Consider the following 19892-nt stretch of genomic DNA (forward strand, 5'->3'; position numbering starts at 1 on the left):
TCTTTGTGGTGGCTAGAAACTGAGTGGATGCCCATCAATTGGAGAATGGCTGAATAAATTAAGATATATGAACATTATGAAATATTATTGTTCTGTAAGAAACAACCAGCAAAGAGGCCTGGAGAGACTTACATGAACTGATGCTAAGTAATATAAACAGAACCAGGAGATCATTATATATGGCAACAACAAGATTATATGATGATCAGCTCTGATGGATGTAGCTCTCTTCTACAATGAGTTGATTCAAACTACTTCCAATTGCTCCGTAATGAAGAGAATCAGCTACATCCAGAGAGAGAACTATGGAAAATGAGTGTGGACCACAACATAGCATTTCAACGTTTTCCATTATTGTGTGCTTGCATTTTTGTTTTCCTTCTCAGTTTTTTTTTTTCCTTACTAGATCTGATTTTTCATGTGTAGCAAGATAATTGTATAAATGTGTGTGTGTGTGTGTATGTATATTTATATATATATTATATTTAACATATATTTTAACATATTTAACATGTATTGGACTACTTACCATCTAGGGCAGTGGTTCTCAAACCTTTGTTCTCAGTATCTTCATGTTGTTTAAAAAACTATCTAGGATCTGTTCAAAGAGTTTTTCTTCACATGGATTATATTTATAGCTATTTACTATATTAAAAATAAAAAATAAAAAATGTGAATTTGTAGACCCTCTGAAAGGGTTTCAGAGACCCCAACAATTCTTTGGACTACACTTTGAGGACCACTGATCTAGGGGAAAGGATGGGGGTAAGGAAGAGAAAAGTTGCAACGGAAGGTTATGCAAGGGTCAATGCTGAAATATTACCTATGCATATGTTTTGTAAATAAAAAGCTGTAATTTAAAAAAACTACTAATTATTGCTCTAATTTCCTCTTCTTTCCTCTTTCCTATCAAATTAACTAAAGCTTTATCTATTTTGTTAGTTTTTTCACAAAACCAACTCCATGTTGTGTTAATTCAATAGTTTTCTTATTTTCAATTTTATTAATTTCCCCTTTTATTTTCAGAATTTCAAATTTGGTATTTAATTGAGATTTTTTAACATTCTTTTTCTAACTTTCTTAGTTGTAAGCCTAATTCATTGCTCTTCTCTTTCTCTATTTTATGCACGTAAGCATCTAGAGATATAAAATTTCCCCTTATAATTGCTTTGGCTGTATCCCACAAATTTTGGTATGTTGTCTCATTATTGTCATTCTCTTGGAAAAAATTATTGATTGTGTCTATGATTTGCTGTTTTACCTATTCATTCTTTAGGATTAGATCCAGTTAAGATGGCGGAGAGGAGGCACACAGTTGTGTAGATCCACACTTTCTCTCACTATCCATTTCATTACAAGCCTCTGAATTAATGCTTGACTGAAAAAAACCCACAAATAATTACCAAGAGAAGCCATCCTTGAGATTCGCCAAGAAAGGTCTGTCTTTACTGGAGGGCTGGGATGGATTTAGATCGGGCGCAGGCGGCGGGCAGCGGCAGTGAGAGCACAGGAGCAGACTGGAGAGGGGGTGGGGAGTGATCGCAGTCGTCTCTGTGGGGAGAGCTTCGCTACAGGATTAGATACTTTGCTCCGGCAGCAAGTCAGCAGCCCAGCAGAGAAGCTAAAAACACCGGGGGTGAAGAATACAACCCCAAAAAGCTGGAGTCTCTCGGGACCTGGCCGCCCCTCCCCTCCCCCCCCCCCCCACAGTGACTCAGCACGCTCTGGGATCTCAGAGCGCAGGCGCAGCACAGTAGGGCTAGTGCCTCACTGCTGCCCCCCGCAGTCTGTAGAGGAAGCTCGGTAACACACCCAGCCCCTCCCCCAAAGAAAGACTCCAGTTTTTTCTGTTTTCCTTTGCCAGTTTGTCTTTGATTATTAGACAGAATGAGCAAGAAACTGAAGAGGACTTTAACCCTTGACAGCTTCTATACAGATAGAGAGCAGACTCTAAATCCTGAGGAGGCTAAAAACAGACAGTCCCCAAGTGAATCCCCAAAGGAGGAGATCATCTGTTCCTCAGCACAGATGAACCTCATAGAAGTAATTAAAAAGGCTCTCACAAGAGAGCTAGAAGAAAAATGGGAAAAGGAGAGGGAGGCTTGGCAAAAGAGCCTGGAGAAGTCAGTTAAAAAGAGAGTGGATAAAGAAGTAAAATCCTTGAAAAATAGGATTGGTGAACTGGAAAACAAAATTGGCGAAATGGAAAAAAATTCCACAGAACAAAAGAACTCAATGGGACAATTAGAAAAAGATTTTAAAAAGTGAGTGAAGAAAATACTTCACTGAAAATTGGAATTGAATGACTCGAGGAGACAAGAAGAATCAGTCAAGCAAATCCAAAAAAATCAAACAATGGAAAAGAATGTGAAATACCTTCTGGGGAAGACAACAGACCTGGAAAACAGATCCAGGAGAGACAATCTGAGAATCATTGGACTTCCAGAAAAACATGATGAAAAAAAGAGCCTGGACACTATTTTCCAGGAAATTATCAAAGAGAACTGCCCAGAAGTCATAGGAACAGAGGAAAAAATAAACATTGAAAGGATTCATCGATCACCCACTGAAAGGGATCCTAAAATCAAAACACCAAGGAATATAGTGGCCAAATGCCAGAACCCTCAGATGAAGGAAAAAATATTGCAAGCGGCTAGAAAAACCCAATTCAAGTATCAAGGAGCCACAATAAGGATAACCCAGGATCTGGCAGCATCCACATTAAAAGATCGAAGGGCCTGGAATATGATATTCCGAAAGGCTAAGGAACTTGGTATGCAACCAAAAATAACTTACCCAGCGAGAATGAGCATCTTTTTCCAGGGAAGAAGATGGACATTCAACGAAGTAAGCGAATTTCATCTATTTCTGATGAAAAAGCCAGAACTTAACAAAAAGTTTGATCTACAAATATAGAACTCAAGAGAAATCTAAAAAGGTAAAGATTAATCTTGGGAACTATATATCGACTATATAGATGTATAAAGAATACATGTATACCTTGTTCTAGAAATTGATGTGGAAAGGACATTGTACCAGAAAAAGGGTAAAGTGGGGGTAGTACATCTCATGAAGAGGCATAGGAAACCTATTATATCTGAGAGAAAGAATGGAGGGGGATGAATATAGTGGGTATCTTACTGCCTTCAGAATTGGCTTTAAGTGAAAAATCTTAAGACATATTCAATCTATGGTGAAACTTCTCCCACCTCATTGAAAAGTGAGAAGGGAAAAGTGAAAAGGGAAGGAATAAGCTAAGAGGAAGGGAATATGGAAACTGGGAGGGAAAGGGGTAAGATAGGGGGAGGAACTCTAAGGCGGGGGGAGGGATACTAAAAAGGGAAAGCTGTGAGAAGCAAGTGGTGCTCACAAGCTTAATACTGGGAAGGGGGGAAAAGGGAAAGAAGGGAGAAAAGCATAAACCGGGGTTAACAAGATGGCAAGTAATACAGAATTGGTCATTTTAACCATAAATGTGAACAGGGTAAACTCCTCTATAAAGAGGAAGCGGTTAGCAGAATGGATTAAAAGCCAGAATCCTACAATATGTTGTTTACAGGAAACACACCTGAAGCGGAGTGATACATGCAGGTTAAAGGTAAAAGGTTGGAACAAAATCTACTATGCTTCAGGTGAAGCCAAAAAAGCGGGGGTAGCCATCCTGATCTCAGATCAAGGTAAAGCAAAAATTGATCTAATCAAAAGAGATAAGGAAGGGCACTATATCTTGCTAAAGGGTAGAATGAATAATGAAGCAGTATCTATATTAAACATATATGCACCAAGTAGTGTAGCATCTAAATTCTTAAAAGAGAAATTAAGAGAGCTGCAAGAAGAAATAGACAGTAAAACTATAATAGTGGGAGATCTTAACCTTGCACTCTCAGAATTAGATAAATCAAACCACAAAATAAATAAGAAAGAAGTCAAAGAGATAAATAGAATACTAGAAAAGTTAGATATGATAGATCTCTGGAGAAAATGTAATGGAGACAGAAAGGAATACACTTTCTTTTCAGCAGTTCATGGAACCTATACAAAAATTGACCATATATTAGGACATAAAAGCCTCAAACTCAAATGCAGTAAGGCAGAAATAGTAAATGCATCCTTTTCAGACCACGATGCAATGAAAAATACATTCAACAAAAAACCAGGGGAAGTAGACCAAAAAATAATTGGAAACTAAATAATCTCATACTAAAGAATGATTGGGTGAAACAGCAAATCATAGACATAATTAATAACTTCACCCAAGAAAACGATAATAATGAGACATCATACCAAAATGTATGGGATGCAGCCAAAGCGGTAATAAGGGGAAATTTCATATCTCTAGAGGCCTATTTGTATAAAATAGAGAAAGAGAAGGTCAATGAATTGGGCTTGCAACTAAAAATGCTAGAAAAGGAACAAATTAAAAACCCCCAGTCAAGCACTAAACTTGAAATTCTAAAAATAAAAGGAGAGATCAATAAAATTGAAAGTAAAAAAACTATTGAATTGATTAATAAAACTAAGAGTTGGTTCTATGAAAAAACCAACAAAATAGACAAACCCTTAGTAAATCTGATTAAAAAAAGGAAAGAGGAAAATCAAATTGTTAGTCTTAAAAGTGAAAAGGGAGAACTCGCCACTAACGAAGAGGAAATTAGAGCAATAATTAGGAGTTACTTTGCCCAACTTTATGCCAATAAATTCGACAACTTAAATGAAATAGAAAAATACCTCCAAAAATATAGCTTGCCCAAACTAACAGAGGAAGAAGTAAATATCCTAAACAGTCCTATCTCACAAAAAGAAATAGAACAAACTATCAATCAACTCCCTAAGAAAAAATCCCCAGGACCAGATGGATTTACATGTGAATTCTACCAAACATTTAAACAACAATTAACTCCAATGCTAAATAAACTATTTGAAAAAATAGGGATTGAAGGAGTCCTACCAAACTCCTTTTATGACACAGACATGGTACTGATACCTAAACCAGGAAGGCTGAAAACAGAGAAAGAAAATTATAGACCAATCTCCCTAATGAATATTGATGCTAAAATCTTAAATAAAATATTAGCAAAAAGATTACAGAAAATCGTCACCAGGATAATACACTATGACCAAGTAGGATTTATACCAGGAATGCAGGGCTGGTTCAATATTAGGAAAACTATTAGCATAATTGACTATATCAATAACCAAACAAACAAAAACCATATGATCATCTCAATAGATGCAGAAAAAGCATTTGATAAAATCCAACATCCATTCCTAATAAAAACACTTGAGAGCATAGGAATAAATGGACTTTTCCTTAAAATAGTCAGGAGCATATATTTAAAACAGTCAGTAAGCATCATATGCAATGGGGAAAAACTGGAACCTTTCCCAGTAAGATCTGGAGTGAAGCAAGGTTGCCCACTATCACCATTATTATTTAATATCGTATTAGAAACACTAGCCTCGGCAATAAGAGTCGAGAAAGATATTAAAGGAATTAGAGTAGGCAATGAGGAAACCAAACTATCACTCTTTGCAGATGATATGATGGTATACCTAGAGAACCCCAGAGATTCTACTAAAAAGCTATTAGAAATAATTCATAATTTTAGCAAAATAGCTGGCTACAAAATAAATCCCCATAAATCCTCAGCATTTTTATACATCACCAACAAAACCCAACAGCAAGAGATACAAAGAGAAATTCCATTCAGAATAACTGTTGATACCATAAAATATTTGGGAATCTATCTACCAAAGGAAAGTCAGGAATTATATGAGCAAAATTATAAAAAAGTCTCCACACAAATAAAGTCAGACTTAAATAATTGGAAAAATATTAAGTGCTCTTGGATCGGCCGAGCGCACATAATAAAGATGACAATACTCCCTAAACTAATCTATTTATTTAGTGCTATACCAATCAGACTTCCAAGAAAATATTTTAATGATCTAGAAAAAATAACAACAAAATTCATATGGAACAATAAAAAGTCGAGAATCTCAAGGAAATTAATGAAAAAAAAAATCAAATGAAGGTGGCCTAGCTGTACCTGATCTAAAATTATATTATAAAGCAGCAGTCACCAAAACCATTTGGTATTGGCTAAGAAATAGATTAGTGGATCAGTGGAAAAAGTTAGGTTCACAAGACAGAATAGTCAACTATAGCAATCTAGTGTTTGACAAACCCAAAGCCCCTAACTTCTGGGAAAAGAATTCATTATTTGATAAAAACTGCTGGGATAATTGGAAATTAGTATGGCAAAAATTAGGCATGGACCCACATTTAACACCATATCCCAAGATAAGATCAAAATGGGTCCATGACTTAGGCATAAAGAACGAGATTATAAATAAATTAGAGGAACATAGAATAGTTTATCTCTCAGACTTGTGGAGGAGAAAGAAATTTGTGACCAAAGATGAACTAGAGACCATTACTGATCACAAAATAGAAAATTTTGATTACATCAAATTAAAAAGCCTTTGTACAAACAAAACTAATGCAAACAAGATTAGAAGGGAAGCAACAAACTGGGAAAACATCTTCACAGTTAAAGGTTCTGATAAAGGCCTCATTTCCAAAATATATAGAGAACTGACTCAAATTTATAAGAGATCAAGCCATTCTCCAATTGATAAATGGTCAAAGGATATGAACAGACAATTTTCAGAGGATGAAATTGAAACTATTACCACTCATATGAAAGAGTGTTCCAAATCATTATTGATCAGAGAAATGCAAATTAAGACAACTCTGAGATACCACTACACACCTGTCAGATTGGCTAAGATGACAGGAAAAAATAATGATGAATGTTGGAGGGGATGCGGGAAAACTGGGACACTAATGCATTGTTGGTGGAGTTGTGAACGAATCCAACCATTCTGGAGAGCAATCTGGAATTATGCCCAAAAAATTATCAAATTGTGCATACCCTTTGATCCAGCAGTGTTTCTATTGGGCTTATATCCCAAAGAAATACTAAAGAAGGGAAAGGGACCTGTATGTGCCAAAATGTTTGTAGCAGCCCTGTTTGTAGTGGCTAGAAACTGGAAAATGAATGGATGCCCATCAATTGGAGAATGGCTGGGTAAATTGTGGTATATGAATGTTATGGAATATTATTGTTCTGTAAGAAATGACCAGCAGGATGAATACAGAGAGGACTGGCGAGACTTACATGAACTGATGCTAAGTGAAATGAGCAGAACCAGGAGATCATTATACACTTCGACAACGATATTGTATGAGGACATATTTTGATGGAAGTGGATTTCTTTGACAAAGAGACCTGAGTTTCAATTGATAAATGACGGACAAAAGCAGCTACATCCAAAGAAAGAACACTGGGAAACGAATGTGAACTATCTGCATTTTTGTTTTTCTTCCCAGGTTATTTATACCTTCTGAATCCAATTCTCCCTATGCAACAAGAGAACTGTTCGGTTCTGCAAACATATATTGTATCTAGGATATACTGCAACATATCCAACATATAAAGGACTGCTTGCCATCTAGGGGAGGGGGTGGAGGGAGGAAGGGGAAAAAAATCGGAAAAGAAACGAGTGCAAGGGATAATGTTGTCAATATAAAGTAATCATTAAATAAAAATTAAAAAAAAAAAAAGAAAGAAATGACTAGCAGGATGAATACAGAGAGGACTGGCGAGACTTACATGAACTGATGCTAAGTGAAATGAGCAGAACCAGGAGATCATTATACACTTAGACAACGATATTGTATGAGGACATATTTTGATGGAAGTGGATTTCTTTGACAAAGAGACCTAACTGAGTTTCAATTGATAAATGACGGACAAAAGCAGCTACATCCAAAGAAAGAACACTGGGAAACGAATGTGAACTATCTGCATTTTTGTTTTTCTTCCTGGATCATTTATACCTTCTGAATCCAATTCTCCCTATGCAACAAGAGAACTGTTCGGTTCTGCAAACATATATTGTATCTAGGATATACTGCAACATATCCAACATATAAAGGACTGCTTGCCATCTAGGGGAGGGGGTGGAGGGAGGGAGGGGAAAAAAATCGGAACAGAAACGAGTGCAAGGGATAATGTAAAAAAAATTACCCTGGCATGGATTCTGTCAATATAAAGTAATTATTAAATAAAAATTAAAAAAAAAAAGGATTAGATTATTTAATTTCCAATTAACTTTTGTTCTATTTTCTCCTAGCCTAATATTGCATGTGATTTTTTATTGCATTATGATCTAAAAAAAATGTCTTTACTATTTCTGCCTTTCTGCATTTGATTTTGAGATTTTTATGCCCTAACACATGGTTAATTTATGTATAAGTTCCATGAATGAACTGCTGAGGAAAAAGTAAACTTCTGTCTGCATTTAATTTTCTCCAAAGATCTATCATACCTAACTTTTCTAACATTTTGTTTACCTCCTTAACTTCTTTCTTATTTATTTTGTGGTTTGATTTATCTAATTCTGAGAAAGCAAGGTTTCGATCCCCCACTAGTATAGTTTTGCTATTTCTTCTTGCATCTCTTAACTTCTCTAGGAATTTGGATGGTATACTACTTAGTGAATATATGTTTAGTATTGACATTGCTTTATTATCTGTTACCCTTTAGTAAAATATAGTTTCCTTACTTATCTCTTAATTAGATTTATCTTTTCTTTTACTTGCTCTGAGATCAGGATGGCTATCCCTGCTTTTTTTACTTCACCTGAAACAAAATAGATTCTGCTCCAGCCCTTTACTTTCTCTCTGTATGTATTTCTTGTAAATGTGTTTCTAGTAAACAATATATTGTAGGATTCTGACTTTTAATTCAGTCTGTTATTCACTTCCATTGTATGGGAGATTTCATCCCATTCACATTCATACTTAAAATAACTAATTCAGTATTTCCTGTCATCTTATTTACCCTAAATTATGTTTTTTTCTTTGCTTTCCCCCTTTCTTGCTCCCTAGTATTTTGCTTTTGATGACCACCTCCCTCAAATAGTCCTCCCCCTTTAGAGACCTTCCCTCTTTTTTATACCTATCCCCTAATTCTTCTGTTTTCCCTTCTATTAGCCTTTCCCTTTCTTTTTCCTCTTTTCTTCCCACTTCTCTATAAGGTGACACAAGTTTCTTTGTGAAACCAAAATATATGTGATAATTCTCTCTTAGAGCCAAATCTGATGAGATTAAGATTCACACAATGCTCATCCCCCTCTCTTCTTTCCCTCAGTTATAATAGGTGTTCTTTGCCTCTTGATGAGATGTAATTTCCCTTTTTCCTCTTTTTCTAGTATGATCCCCTTTCCACTTCTAGTTTCTTTTTCATAATATCAAAATAAATTAAATTATACCTTCATTCTCTAAGTATACCCATAACAGAAATATAGTTCTCAAGAGTTCTTTCTTTTTTAGCTTTTTATGCTTCTCTTGAGTTCTGTGTTTAGAGATCAAATTTTGTTCAATTCTGGTCTTTTCATTAGAAATAGGTGAAATATCATTGAATGCCCACCTTCTTCCCTGAAAGATAATTGCTCATTTTAGCTGGATAGTTTATTCTTGGTTGTAATCTAAGTTCCTTTGCCTTTCAGAATATCAGAATCCAAGCCCTTCTATTCTTTAAGGTGGAAGCTGCTAAGTCCTGGGTAATCCTAATTGTGGCTCCTCAATATTTAAGTTGTTTCTTTCTGGCTGCCTGCAATATCCTTTTCCTTGGTGTGATAGTTCTGAAATTTTGCCAGGATATTCCTTGGAGATTTAATTTTAGGGTCTCTTTCAGGAAGTGATTGGTGAATTCTTTCAATGACTATTTTACTTTCTGACTCTAAAATATCAGGGCAATTTTCTTTTATGATTTCCTGTAAGATAGTATCCAGGTTCTTTTTTTCATCATGGCTTTCAGGAAGTCCAATAATCCTTAGATTGTCTCTTCTAGATCTATTTTCCAGGTCAGTTGTTTTTCCTAGGTGATATTTCATTTTTTCTTCTATTTTTTCAATTTTTTTATTTTTTGTTTGACTGATTCTTGAAGTCTTATTGAATCATTCACTTTCATTTGTTCAATTCTAATTTTTAGTGTATTATTTTCTTCAGTTACCTTTTTTTAATCTCCTTTTGTAATTGGCCAATTGAATTTTTTTTCATTGCATTCTTTTTCCATTCTACAAATTTTATTTTTCAGTGAATTGGTGTCTTTTTCATATCTCTTTTGTAGGGCAATATATGCTTTTTCCATTCCTTCTTACAATGATCTTATTTCACTTCTCCATTTTTCTTGTAACTCTCTTTCAAGATTCTTTATGCAATCTTCCAAGAAATCCTTGTGAAATGGGAACCAGCTCATATCTCCTTTTGGGGCTTCATCTGGAGTTGCTTTGCCTTTAGGAACCTCAGAATTTGAGATCTACTCCTCTTTCTCTGTGAGAACTGTGAGAGTTCTTTTTGGTTTTTTATTCTTTTTTTTTTTTTTTAATTTGAGATCTGTTCAATGCAAAGGAGCAGCAGTTGCTTTAATTTGCCCTGGGTTTGTAATTTGCCTTTTACAAAAGTCAGATCTGTGAAATCACCTGCTTGCAACCAGGACAGAATAGCATAAAAGGCTCACAGAAATTTCCCAGGTGCTTGGAAGCTGCAATGCTGGGACTTCTAACCCCAGCTTCTTGCCCTGTCTCCCTGGACTGTGGTCTAGGCTCAGCAGACTGTCCCCCTGCCTGTTTGAAACAGACCTGTTCTAAAGTCCTTCCAAGGTAATTTCTAGAAATGTGTTGTACTCCAAATATTTGTGGATTCTTTGACTCCAATACTAGTTTAGATGCTTAATCTGCTCTTGGTTTGAGAGAAGGTCAGATGGGTTCACAGAGACTCATGTCTGCTCTCTGCCATCTTGGCTCCACCCCCGGAAAAATCAAAATTTTCTTTTAATGGTATTTTTTTAGATCAAAATAAAGAATAGAGATAGAAATCATTTTTGCCAATATTCAAGCTTCCAGAAAATATAATAAAGGTGCTTCTATTGGTTGGAGACAAGATCTCCACTTCATTTGCTAGCTGTAATTAAGCAATAATCACAATTTCTAAAGAACAGCACTCTTCAGCCAAACTGGTCAATATTCAACTCTCCATGTAACAGGATGACACCATTCTTTATTTTGATCTGAAGGACACCACTAAAAGAAAAATTCAAAAGTAAAGCCAAATTATGAAAAAAAGAGAGAGCCCTCAAACTAAAATTCGCTGAAGTGGGAAAATATTGTTAAAAAAAAGAACAAGGAATACAACCACCATCTAATTTTCTCTTTTGAAAACTATATTATGTATTTTAAATGCTATAATTCATTTAAAACAATATTATTGGACTTGTTCCTGTAACGAAAAACCATTTTGACCCATATTAAAAGGACAGAAAGGCAATGAAAAGCATTGTAACAGTACAGTACTAAGGTTTCAAAAATCCTTCCTCCTAAGAGACTTTAAATAGAAAATAATAAGTTTCTTTTATTTTTCTTATGAGAACTGTCACCTGCCCAAAGTGCTGAGTCTGGACTGATTTCCAGCTTTACCTCAGCCCCCCCAAAATTGCATAAAATTCTTCATTAAAGCACCATGATTTCCATGAGATGATTTAAAAACATACTTCTATGCAGTGTGAAGCAGGGTCTCCATACGTTCAAACCAAAAGCAGATTGACTTAAAATCATCAAGTTCCACATTAAGGTTGCTCTCCACAGCTATAAGCATTACTTCCTGCCATGTAGGAGAAAAAAACTTGACACAATTATTTCTGCCCTTCTAATGTGAATGGGCAATGGGTCTAAAGCTTGCTGAGTTAGTACAGATTTTCAAAATGGTCTTTCAGGAAAGATATAAATATTGGATTATAAATCAATCCATATTTTAACTATAATATAAATATCCAAGGTTCATTCATTTCAAATCGGAAAACCTGTTATAATAACCAAAATGTTCCCAGACAATACTCCCAAATTTCACTATTTTCTGTAGAACTTATTTTTAAATGGTGAACATTCTAAGTTGAGGTGAGCTGTCTTAGTCCCTCAAAGATGTTGTCATCTACATATGTGTTGCTTAGGATTTATGTTTATACTGATGTTATATTCTTGGGCCAAGAACTAAGTTCTTCTAGTTTACATCACTGCCAGAAATATCAAGTAAACAGAGAGCTGTTGGCAACTGGGTAAAGTTTATTTTCAAAGAAATCCTGCACATTTATGTTGGATGTCTTTCACCAAAATTATCACTTTCCCATCTGACCTCCAAGGTAAAGTGAGACTAAACCTGATGAGCTTAGCAAGTAAGAGAAAAAGGCTACAATTCATAATTTTCCATCAGAATAAAACAGAAGAATCTAAGATATTGCAAGGATTTATAAAAGATAAGGTCCACTGGAAGAAATCAAAAAGATCACTCAATTCAGTCCCCTCATTTAACACATGGTGATACTGAGACTGAGAGGACCATAAGGTTTAGAACTAGAAAGGATCTTCAAGTACATTTAATCAAAATTAATTGCAAAGGGCAAAAATTCAATCTATTCTCCTAACTCCCCTCTCAGTGATCATTTTGCCATGGTCTCTCCACAATGGCATAATTAACTATATATAAGATTACTGAAACAGCATCAGATATCTAACAATCAGAAGTGACAGAGAATTGCCACACTGGGAGGGAATTTGTACTTTGTCCCCAACTCTTTCCTCAAAATGATAGAATTCTCCTCTGGACTGAAAACTATCAAATAGAGGAAATTTTGACTCTTTTTTTTTTCTTTAGCATTTTTGCTGCAGCACTAATTTGTAAAAGTATTTTTTAGTTGTTCCTATTGTAATGCCAATGTTAACTGACATGATAAGTCTCCTTTCTTATTTTTTAGGCCTGAAACCAGGACTAAAAAGATTCTCCACCAAATAATGTGAAGTGGCAAGTCATGCTCCCTGAAAGAAGTCTAACTTATATGGAACTCTAAGAGATCAGAATTGAGAGATTTCAGTGTCTCTGCAGTACAGTACAGAAGAAAAAGAATCAAGGAGTTGGGTTCAAAATCCCACCTTTGATTTGTACTTCTTGTATGACTTTGAGACAAGTCATTTAATCTCCCTCAGCCTTAACTTCCTTATCTGTGAGATTAGGATGTAGAACATGGTCACTGCTCCAGCTCTAGATCTATAATCCTTAGAATGGCATTTAATATTCAATGAATAAATAAAGTAAAGAATAGACTTACCTTCAAAATACATCAATAAAAATTTATTTTAAAATTGGGGAAAAAGAAATACTCAAAAGCTCATAATCCTCATTTGCCTGAACTGAAAACTTGAATAGTCAAAGAATGAAAAGCTAATATTGGAAGGAAGTCCAAGTGGTATATTAGTCACAAGTAATAAAAATATTATCATGATGATAAAATCCCTAGCAACTAGAATTTGTGTTATACATAATATAAAGTATTCAAAAGGCTTAGACATTATTAAATTTAAGCGACACAAGAATCCTGAGAGGCATGTACCACATATATTATGATTCCATTTTATAAATAGGGAAACAGGTTAAGAAGGGATAAGAAATGTGTGCCCCAGCAGAGATTCCAAACATGCTAGCCATGTGAGGGCCCTCTGTCCACTGGACCTTCTGTCCAGTGCCCTCCTTATCTCTATCTTCACCTATCTCCTTACTTCCAAACCCAATAATAAACCTCTTTTATCAATCTAAAAAAAAAGAAAAAAGAAAAAAAGAAATGTGTGCCCCTAGTCACACAAATATTATATGTCAGAGGTAGGATTTTAACCTAGGTCTTTGACTTCAAACCCAAATTCTATCCATTATATCATGCTTCTCACTCTCAGTCCCTCTGTCTATTACTTTCACCTAACAGGGAAGATGACATTTAATACTTTGAATGCATTTTGAATTGATGAAACAGGTCAGATCTAGAGAAAGTGTAGAGAGAATTAAATCTGACTGATCTATCTCCACCAAACAAGAATTCGAATAAAGACTCAGGTTCCTAATTCCTAAGTTTGGCCCAACTCTGTCAAAATGTAAACAGTGGTCAACATGGCACTAGAATGAAACTACCACCATAATGGTGAAAAAGCAGGACCTGTCTCTATGTCCCTTGTCAAGGATAAGTTCTGAATTCACAAAAGCTGATGGATTTGGCATTAAAGTACATTTCACAAGTTCTTTGTGGGAGTAAGGATATAGGGGAAGAGAATAAGTTAATTAAAAGGCAATTCTGGATTCTTGAATCTTGTCCATCATAATGACCATATGTAACAACTTAATCTGCAAAAATAACTCTGCATTATAATAAAGGGGAAATCCCAATAAGCAAAACTATTTCATAATTTAAGAAATATCATAATAGCCTCTCCATTCTGAAAATATTCCATCTCATGCTTAGAAGACCATAGATTCTCTCAGCAGTACATGTGAATGGTGGTCAAGTCAACGTACCTCATCTTTTCCTAGGGCTTTGAGGTGTTCTAGGATCTGTGTAATCACGGTCTCACAAAGCTTGTTGTTTTCAGCCAGAAATTTTGAATCTCCCCCATAGAGGCTGTCGTTGGAATCAACTAAGTGGACAAACAATGAAATGTGAGAAATCTATCCTAGGCAAACTTTTATCTTTTTCCAAGGGAAAGAGTAAGAAGAAAAAAACAGCATCAACAGATGTTGAGGAAATTTGGAAAATAAAATGGAAATGGCATAACCAAGTTCCTGTGGGCCTGGGAACTTGGTTACTACAAAGAAAACATGTGTATCATCTAACAGACACCCTGCAGTGTTATACTTTCCCTCCCACTGGCTAGTAATAGAACCCATATTTTAAAAAATGAATCTGTTCAATAGCTTTTGAAGAAAAATAATAAAAACCATATTCCATCAGCTATGTTCAAAGTACCCATTACCCATCACTTCTGAGCACTTTAGTAAACCATTATCTCACCTGAATCAAGGGGAGGTCAAGGGAATGCTAGCACAGAAGTATCTCTGTGGTCCTCTTCTTAGTACAGGGACCTAACATAATCCAGATTATGCAAACATCTCAACACTATTTAAAAGCTAAGAAAAAATAGTTAAGTATCAAAAAATGTCTTTACTCAAGTAGTATCCCCTCTAATTTTTCTCCTATACTTGAAAACTTACTTTGGTCTGTCCTTGAACATTTCATTATACCATCAACATAATCAACACAGGTTAGGGTGAACTCAGACTCAGCTTCAGCCCCATGATCTTTGTATCTTGGAAACTGAGAGCTTTGTCGTTTATCAGTCACCCTCTACAACTCCAGTTCCTATGTATTTCCCTAAACTGATTACATCACACAGGAGCAAATAATTCCCAATATCTAACTTTCATTCTCTTATTCTCATCCTTCAAAATCTACATCCCACCTGTGTCCTATGCCAGCATTGCCTTCCCCTTCCACTGTGCCCTAAAGAATTTCCCATCTATAATGAAGGAGCTTCCCTTCATCTTGGTCCTACAGAGATCTAGCTCTCCTTGATGACATCTTAACTCATCCTATCAAGCACTATTTGTCCTTTCTCTTTACACATTGCCCCAGAGAAAAGTCAGGTGATTCTTTGCTCCTTATTGTTACTTCCAAAGCCTCTAATTTTCTCTATCATTTAACAACCTTTCCTCCTTTGACAACCACACAAATTTTTCAATCAATCCAAATTATGGTAGTTGTTTAAGCACCAAGTCCTGCTTCCTCCTTTCTCAAGGGGTTCAGCACCTGGATCAGCATCTTGCTCTCCTGTTCAACTCTTGCTCTTTCACTAGGGAACCTCTACCTCCCCAAAGATACTCCCTTTATTCCCAAGCCTCTCATTTCCTTACCCTGCTTAAAATCAATGGGTTCCATTGCATTTCATCTACTCATGGGAATGGCATGGTTACACATGAGATCTCAAAAGTACCCACAAATTCTCTACTTAATAAGAATCATGGAAATCCAACTTTCTGACCATGATTTTATACCATCCCACTTCTCCCTATACCTTACTCTTACTATTCTCCACCCTCACCAAGACTGCAAATCCTTCCAGCCTTCAGCATCTTCTTGGACCATTACACTGAATTACTTCACTTTCTTCTCTCTGCCCTCTGACACTAATCACTAGCTATTTTAGTGTCACAGTCTTTTCCTTTAAAATCCCTCACCCTATCCAGATCTCTGTCAACATTCAGACTTTCCAAGCCAGCTCTGGATCCCTCCCATCATGCAGATCCAAAGTCTCATCACCATGTCCCCTGGGCATGTCACAAATTCATGCTAATCAATATCACTGGAGCTCTACTATAGCAAGGCTACACTTTGCTGCCTAATTGGTTTTGTCCCTCCTTAAAGAAGGAGTTCTCATTCTTTTCCCTCCTCAAGTCTCCTACATACTTCCACCCCTCTCATCCAAGGACCTTGCATCTTACTTTACTGAAAAAATTTAATCTGTTCTTGTGAGTTTCCTTTTCTCCCATTCTCAACCTTCAAATCTCCTCTCACTCTCTCTTCCTTACCATTTTCTAAGAGGCAGTCTTTCTTACTAATGTCAAATCCTCTACCTACATATATGATCCCTTTCTCTTTCACCTTATAAAGAAGATTGCCTCAGTCACCCTATTCTCTCTAGGAAGGGGTTCCTTCCCTGCTGCCTTCAAATTTGGCCATCTTTTACTCCCTAGAATTATCCTAGGTATTTCTTCCTTTTTCAGCCAAATTCTTTGAAAATGTTGTCTATTCTTGCTGATTCCAACTTTCTTTTAATTCTTCAAATTTTTGAAATCTGATTTCCAGTCTCATCACTTAATTGAAATGGCTCTCTCCTATGTTACTACTTAAGAGTCTTCTCAATTGGCAAATCTGCTGGTCTTAATATTCACTCTTCTAATTCTATTAGCTGCACTTACCCTACTGACATCCTCCTTAATGCTCTCTTCTCTGGGTTTTCATGACACTTCTCTTTTCTGGTTCTCTTCCAGACTGCTTTTTCTCAAGGCTCTTTTACTAGCTCACTACCACAGCCTTGACTTTCTGCTTTTCCATAAGTTTCTATTTTAAGCCCTCTTCTCCCTCTATGCTCTTGGTAACCTCATCAACTTCTACAGGTTTACCTATCACCTTTATGGAGAGGACATACTCTAAATCAAATCCTAGGTTCTCCTCTGAAGTTCAAACTCCTATCATCAATTGCCTACAAAACATTTCAAAGGGGATCTCTTAGAGACACCAACTCAGCATTTTTTTTTTTTTTTTTTGGTAAATCTTCTTTGAATTTAATATATTTTATTTTTCTGCCAATTATATGTTAAATCAATTTTTAACATTTTTTTAAAAAAGTTTTGAGTTCCAAATTTTATCCCTTTCTCCCTCTTCCCCCCTTATTTCCTAAGACAGTAAACTATCAGATATAGGTTATTACATATGCAATCATGTTAAACATTTCCATATTAGTCATTTTGTATAAGATTGAAATAAAAGAAAAAAATGAAAGAAAAAGTGAAAAATACTATGCTTCAATCTATATTCAAACAATATCTATTCTTTCTCTGGAGACAGATATGCTTCATCAGAATCCTTTGGAGTTATTTGGAATCACTGTATTGCTGAGAATAGCTAATCATTCTCAGTTCTTCACTGTACAATATTATTGTTACCATGTACAACATTCTCTTGATTCTATTCACTATGCATCAGTTCATGTAAGTCTTTCTAGGTTTTTCTGAAATCAATCTGCTTGCCATTTACTATAGCACAATGATATCTCATTACATTCCTATACCACAGCTTATTTAGCCATTCCCAGTTGATGGGCCTATCTTTGATTTCCAATTCTTAGGCACCACAAAAAGAGCTGCTATAAATATTTTTGTACAAATAGATACTTTTTCCCTTTTTTGGAGGGTGGGGGAGGTGATGTGTTCAGATATAGACCTAGAAGTGGTTGTGCTGGACCAAAGGGTATACATAATTTTATAGTCCTTTGGACTTAGTTCCAAATTGCTCTCCAGAACACAGTCTGAGCATTTCTAAAACTGACCTCATTCTCTTTCTTCCAAACTTTCCCCTCTTCCAAACTTACCAATGTTGATGGAACAAACTTCCTTCCAGTTTATCACCTCAGCATTACCTTCAATTCCTCTTTTCCTTCATACCACATAGCTAATCAATTGTCAAATCTTTAGTTTCTCCATTCACAGCATCTTTCACATCTGAGCTCTTCTTTCTTACTCACAAAGCCAGCTATTACCTTATTTTAGACACTCATCACCTGTCTATACCCCAGTTTCTTAAACTGTGGTTAATAATCCCATATGGGGTCTCATAACGGAATGTAGGAGTTGTAAATTATGATTTATTATCAGCAAATGTTTGATTTGTATTTCTATCAAACATTTACTCATAATAAATTTCATATACCTACATAGCCAGAGTCCCATAAAAATTTCTCAGCTAAAAAAGGGTCAAGAGTAGAAAAAGTTTAAGAAGCCCTGTCTATATTACTGCCACAGCCTTCTCACTGGCCCTCAGGTTTCTTGCCACTTCAGTCCAGCCTAAAAACTGCTGCCAAAATAGTTCCCTTTAGCCCCAGAAACTGTCCATGTAGTTTCCTTATTCTAACAATTCGAATGATTTTAAGATCAAATAAAAACTATTTGGGCCTTCCAAGTCTTCTCTTACACACTAAACATCCTTATTTAGAGAGAATCCTTGAAAAGTCCTTCAAGATCCTGGAAAGTCTTCCATTTTCAAGCAAAATGAAATGTAGCAAAGTTGTGGGATAATCAGCTGTGAATGACTTTGCAATTCTCAGCAATACAATGATTCAAGACTGCTCTGAAGGATTTATGATGAAAATAACTATTAGCTATACTTAAAGAAAGAACCGAATGTGAATACAGAATACAGAACTGAATATAGACTGAATATAGACCTTTTATTCTTTACTTTTTTTTTCTTTAGTGTTTTTTTTTTTTTGGAGGGGGAAAGAGGTCTGTGTTTACTTTTGCAATATGGCTTTTATGGAAATATTGTGCAAAACTTCATATGGGCCTTCTCAATGGTGTAGGGAGGAAAGGTAGAGAATCTGGATTCAAAAATTTAAAAACAAATGTTAAAAAAATTTATTTTACGATTAGCAGGATGATTTTAGAGAGGCCAAGAGAGACTTACATGAATTTATGCTAAGGAGATCATTATACATGGCAATAACAAGACTATACGATGATCAATTCTGATGGACGTGGCTCTTTCCAACAATGAGAAGTTTGAGGACAGTTCTAATGAGTGGTCTTGTGATGAAGACAGCCAATTACACCCAGAGAGAGGACTGTGGGGAATTGAGTATGGATCACAATATAGTATTTTCACTCTTTTTGTTGTTCTTTGCTTGCACTTTATTTTCTTTTTCACTTTTTTTTCTATTTTATCTGACTTATATGATCTGACAATATATAGAGACACACACACAAATATTGGATTTGACATATATTTTAACATGTTTAACAAATATTGGATTACTTGCCATCTAGGGAAGGGGATGGAGAGGAAGGAGGGGAAAATTTGGAACACAATGTTGAAAAATTATCCAAACACGTATTCTGAAAATAAAAAGCTTTAATAAAAAAAATTTTAAATTGTTTTACATGTAATTGGAGAAAATAAAAATATTTAAAAAGTAGGAAAAAAAAACTAAAATCTTCCATGACACCATGCTATCACTTATAGAGTTTGAGAAACCTATATCTTCTATCTTAATTTTTCTTCTCAAATATAGTTTTCAAAAGCCTGCCATCCACTTCCACTAAACCCAGTCTTCTCCCATTCCACTGCAATTTTCATCAAAGGGCATGGAACAATCAAAATTTATTTACAGGTGTCATT

General features: G+C 35.5%; 1 protein-coding gene across 1 annotated transcript in view; it reads right to left on the reverse strand.

Annotated features, from left to right (window-relative positions):
• Positions 1 to 19892, reverse strand: part of VPS35L (VPS35 endosomal protein sorting factor like) — a 129656-nt gene that overhangs the window by 19800 nt on the left and 89964 nt on the right. Inside the window, exon 31 of the mRNA XM_051972391.1 lies at positions 14462 to 14580. Within this exon, the coding sequence (XP_051828351.1) occupies positions 14462 to 14580 (119 nt within the window). The remainder of the gene's footprint in view (positions 1 to 14461; positions 14581 to 19892) is intronic.

This window comes from Antechinus flavipes, chromosome 1 (assembly GCF_016432865.1).
Source record: "Antechinus flavipes isolate AdamAnt ecotype Samford, QLD, Australia chromosome 1, AdamAnt_v2, whole genome shotgun sequence".
Classification (NCBI taxonomy): Eukaryota; Metazoa; Chordata; class Mammalia; order Dasyuromorphia; family Dasyuridae; genus Antechinus; species Antechinus flavipes.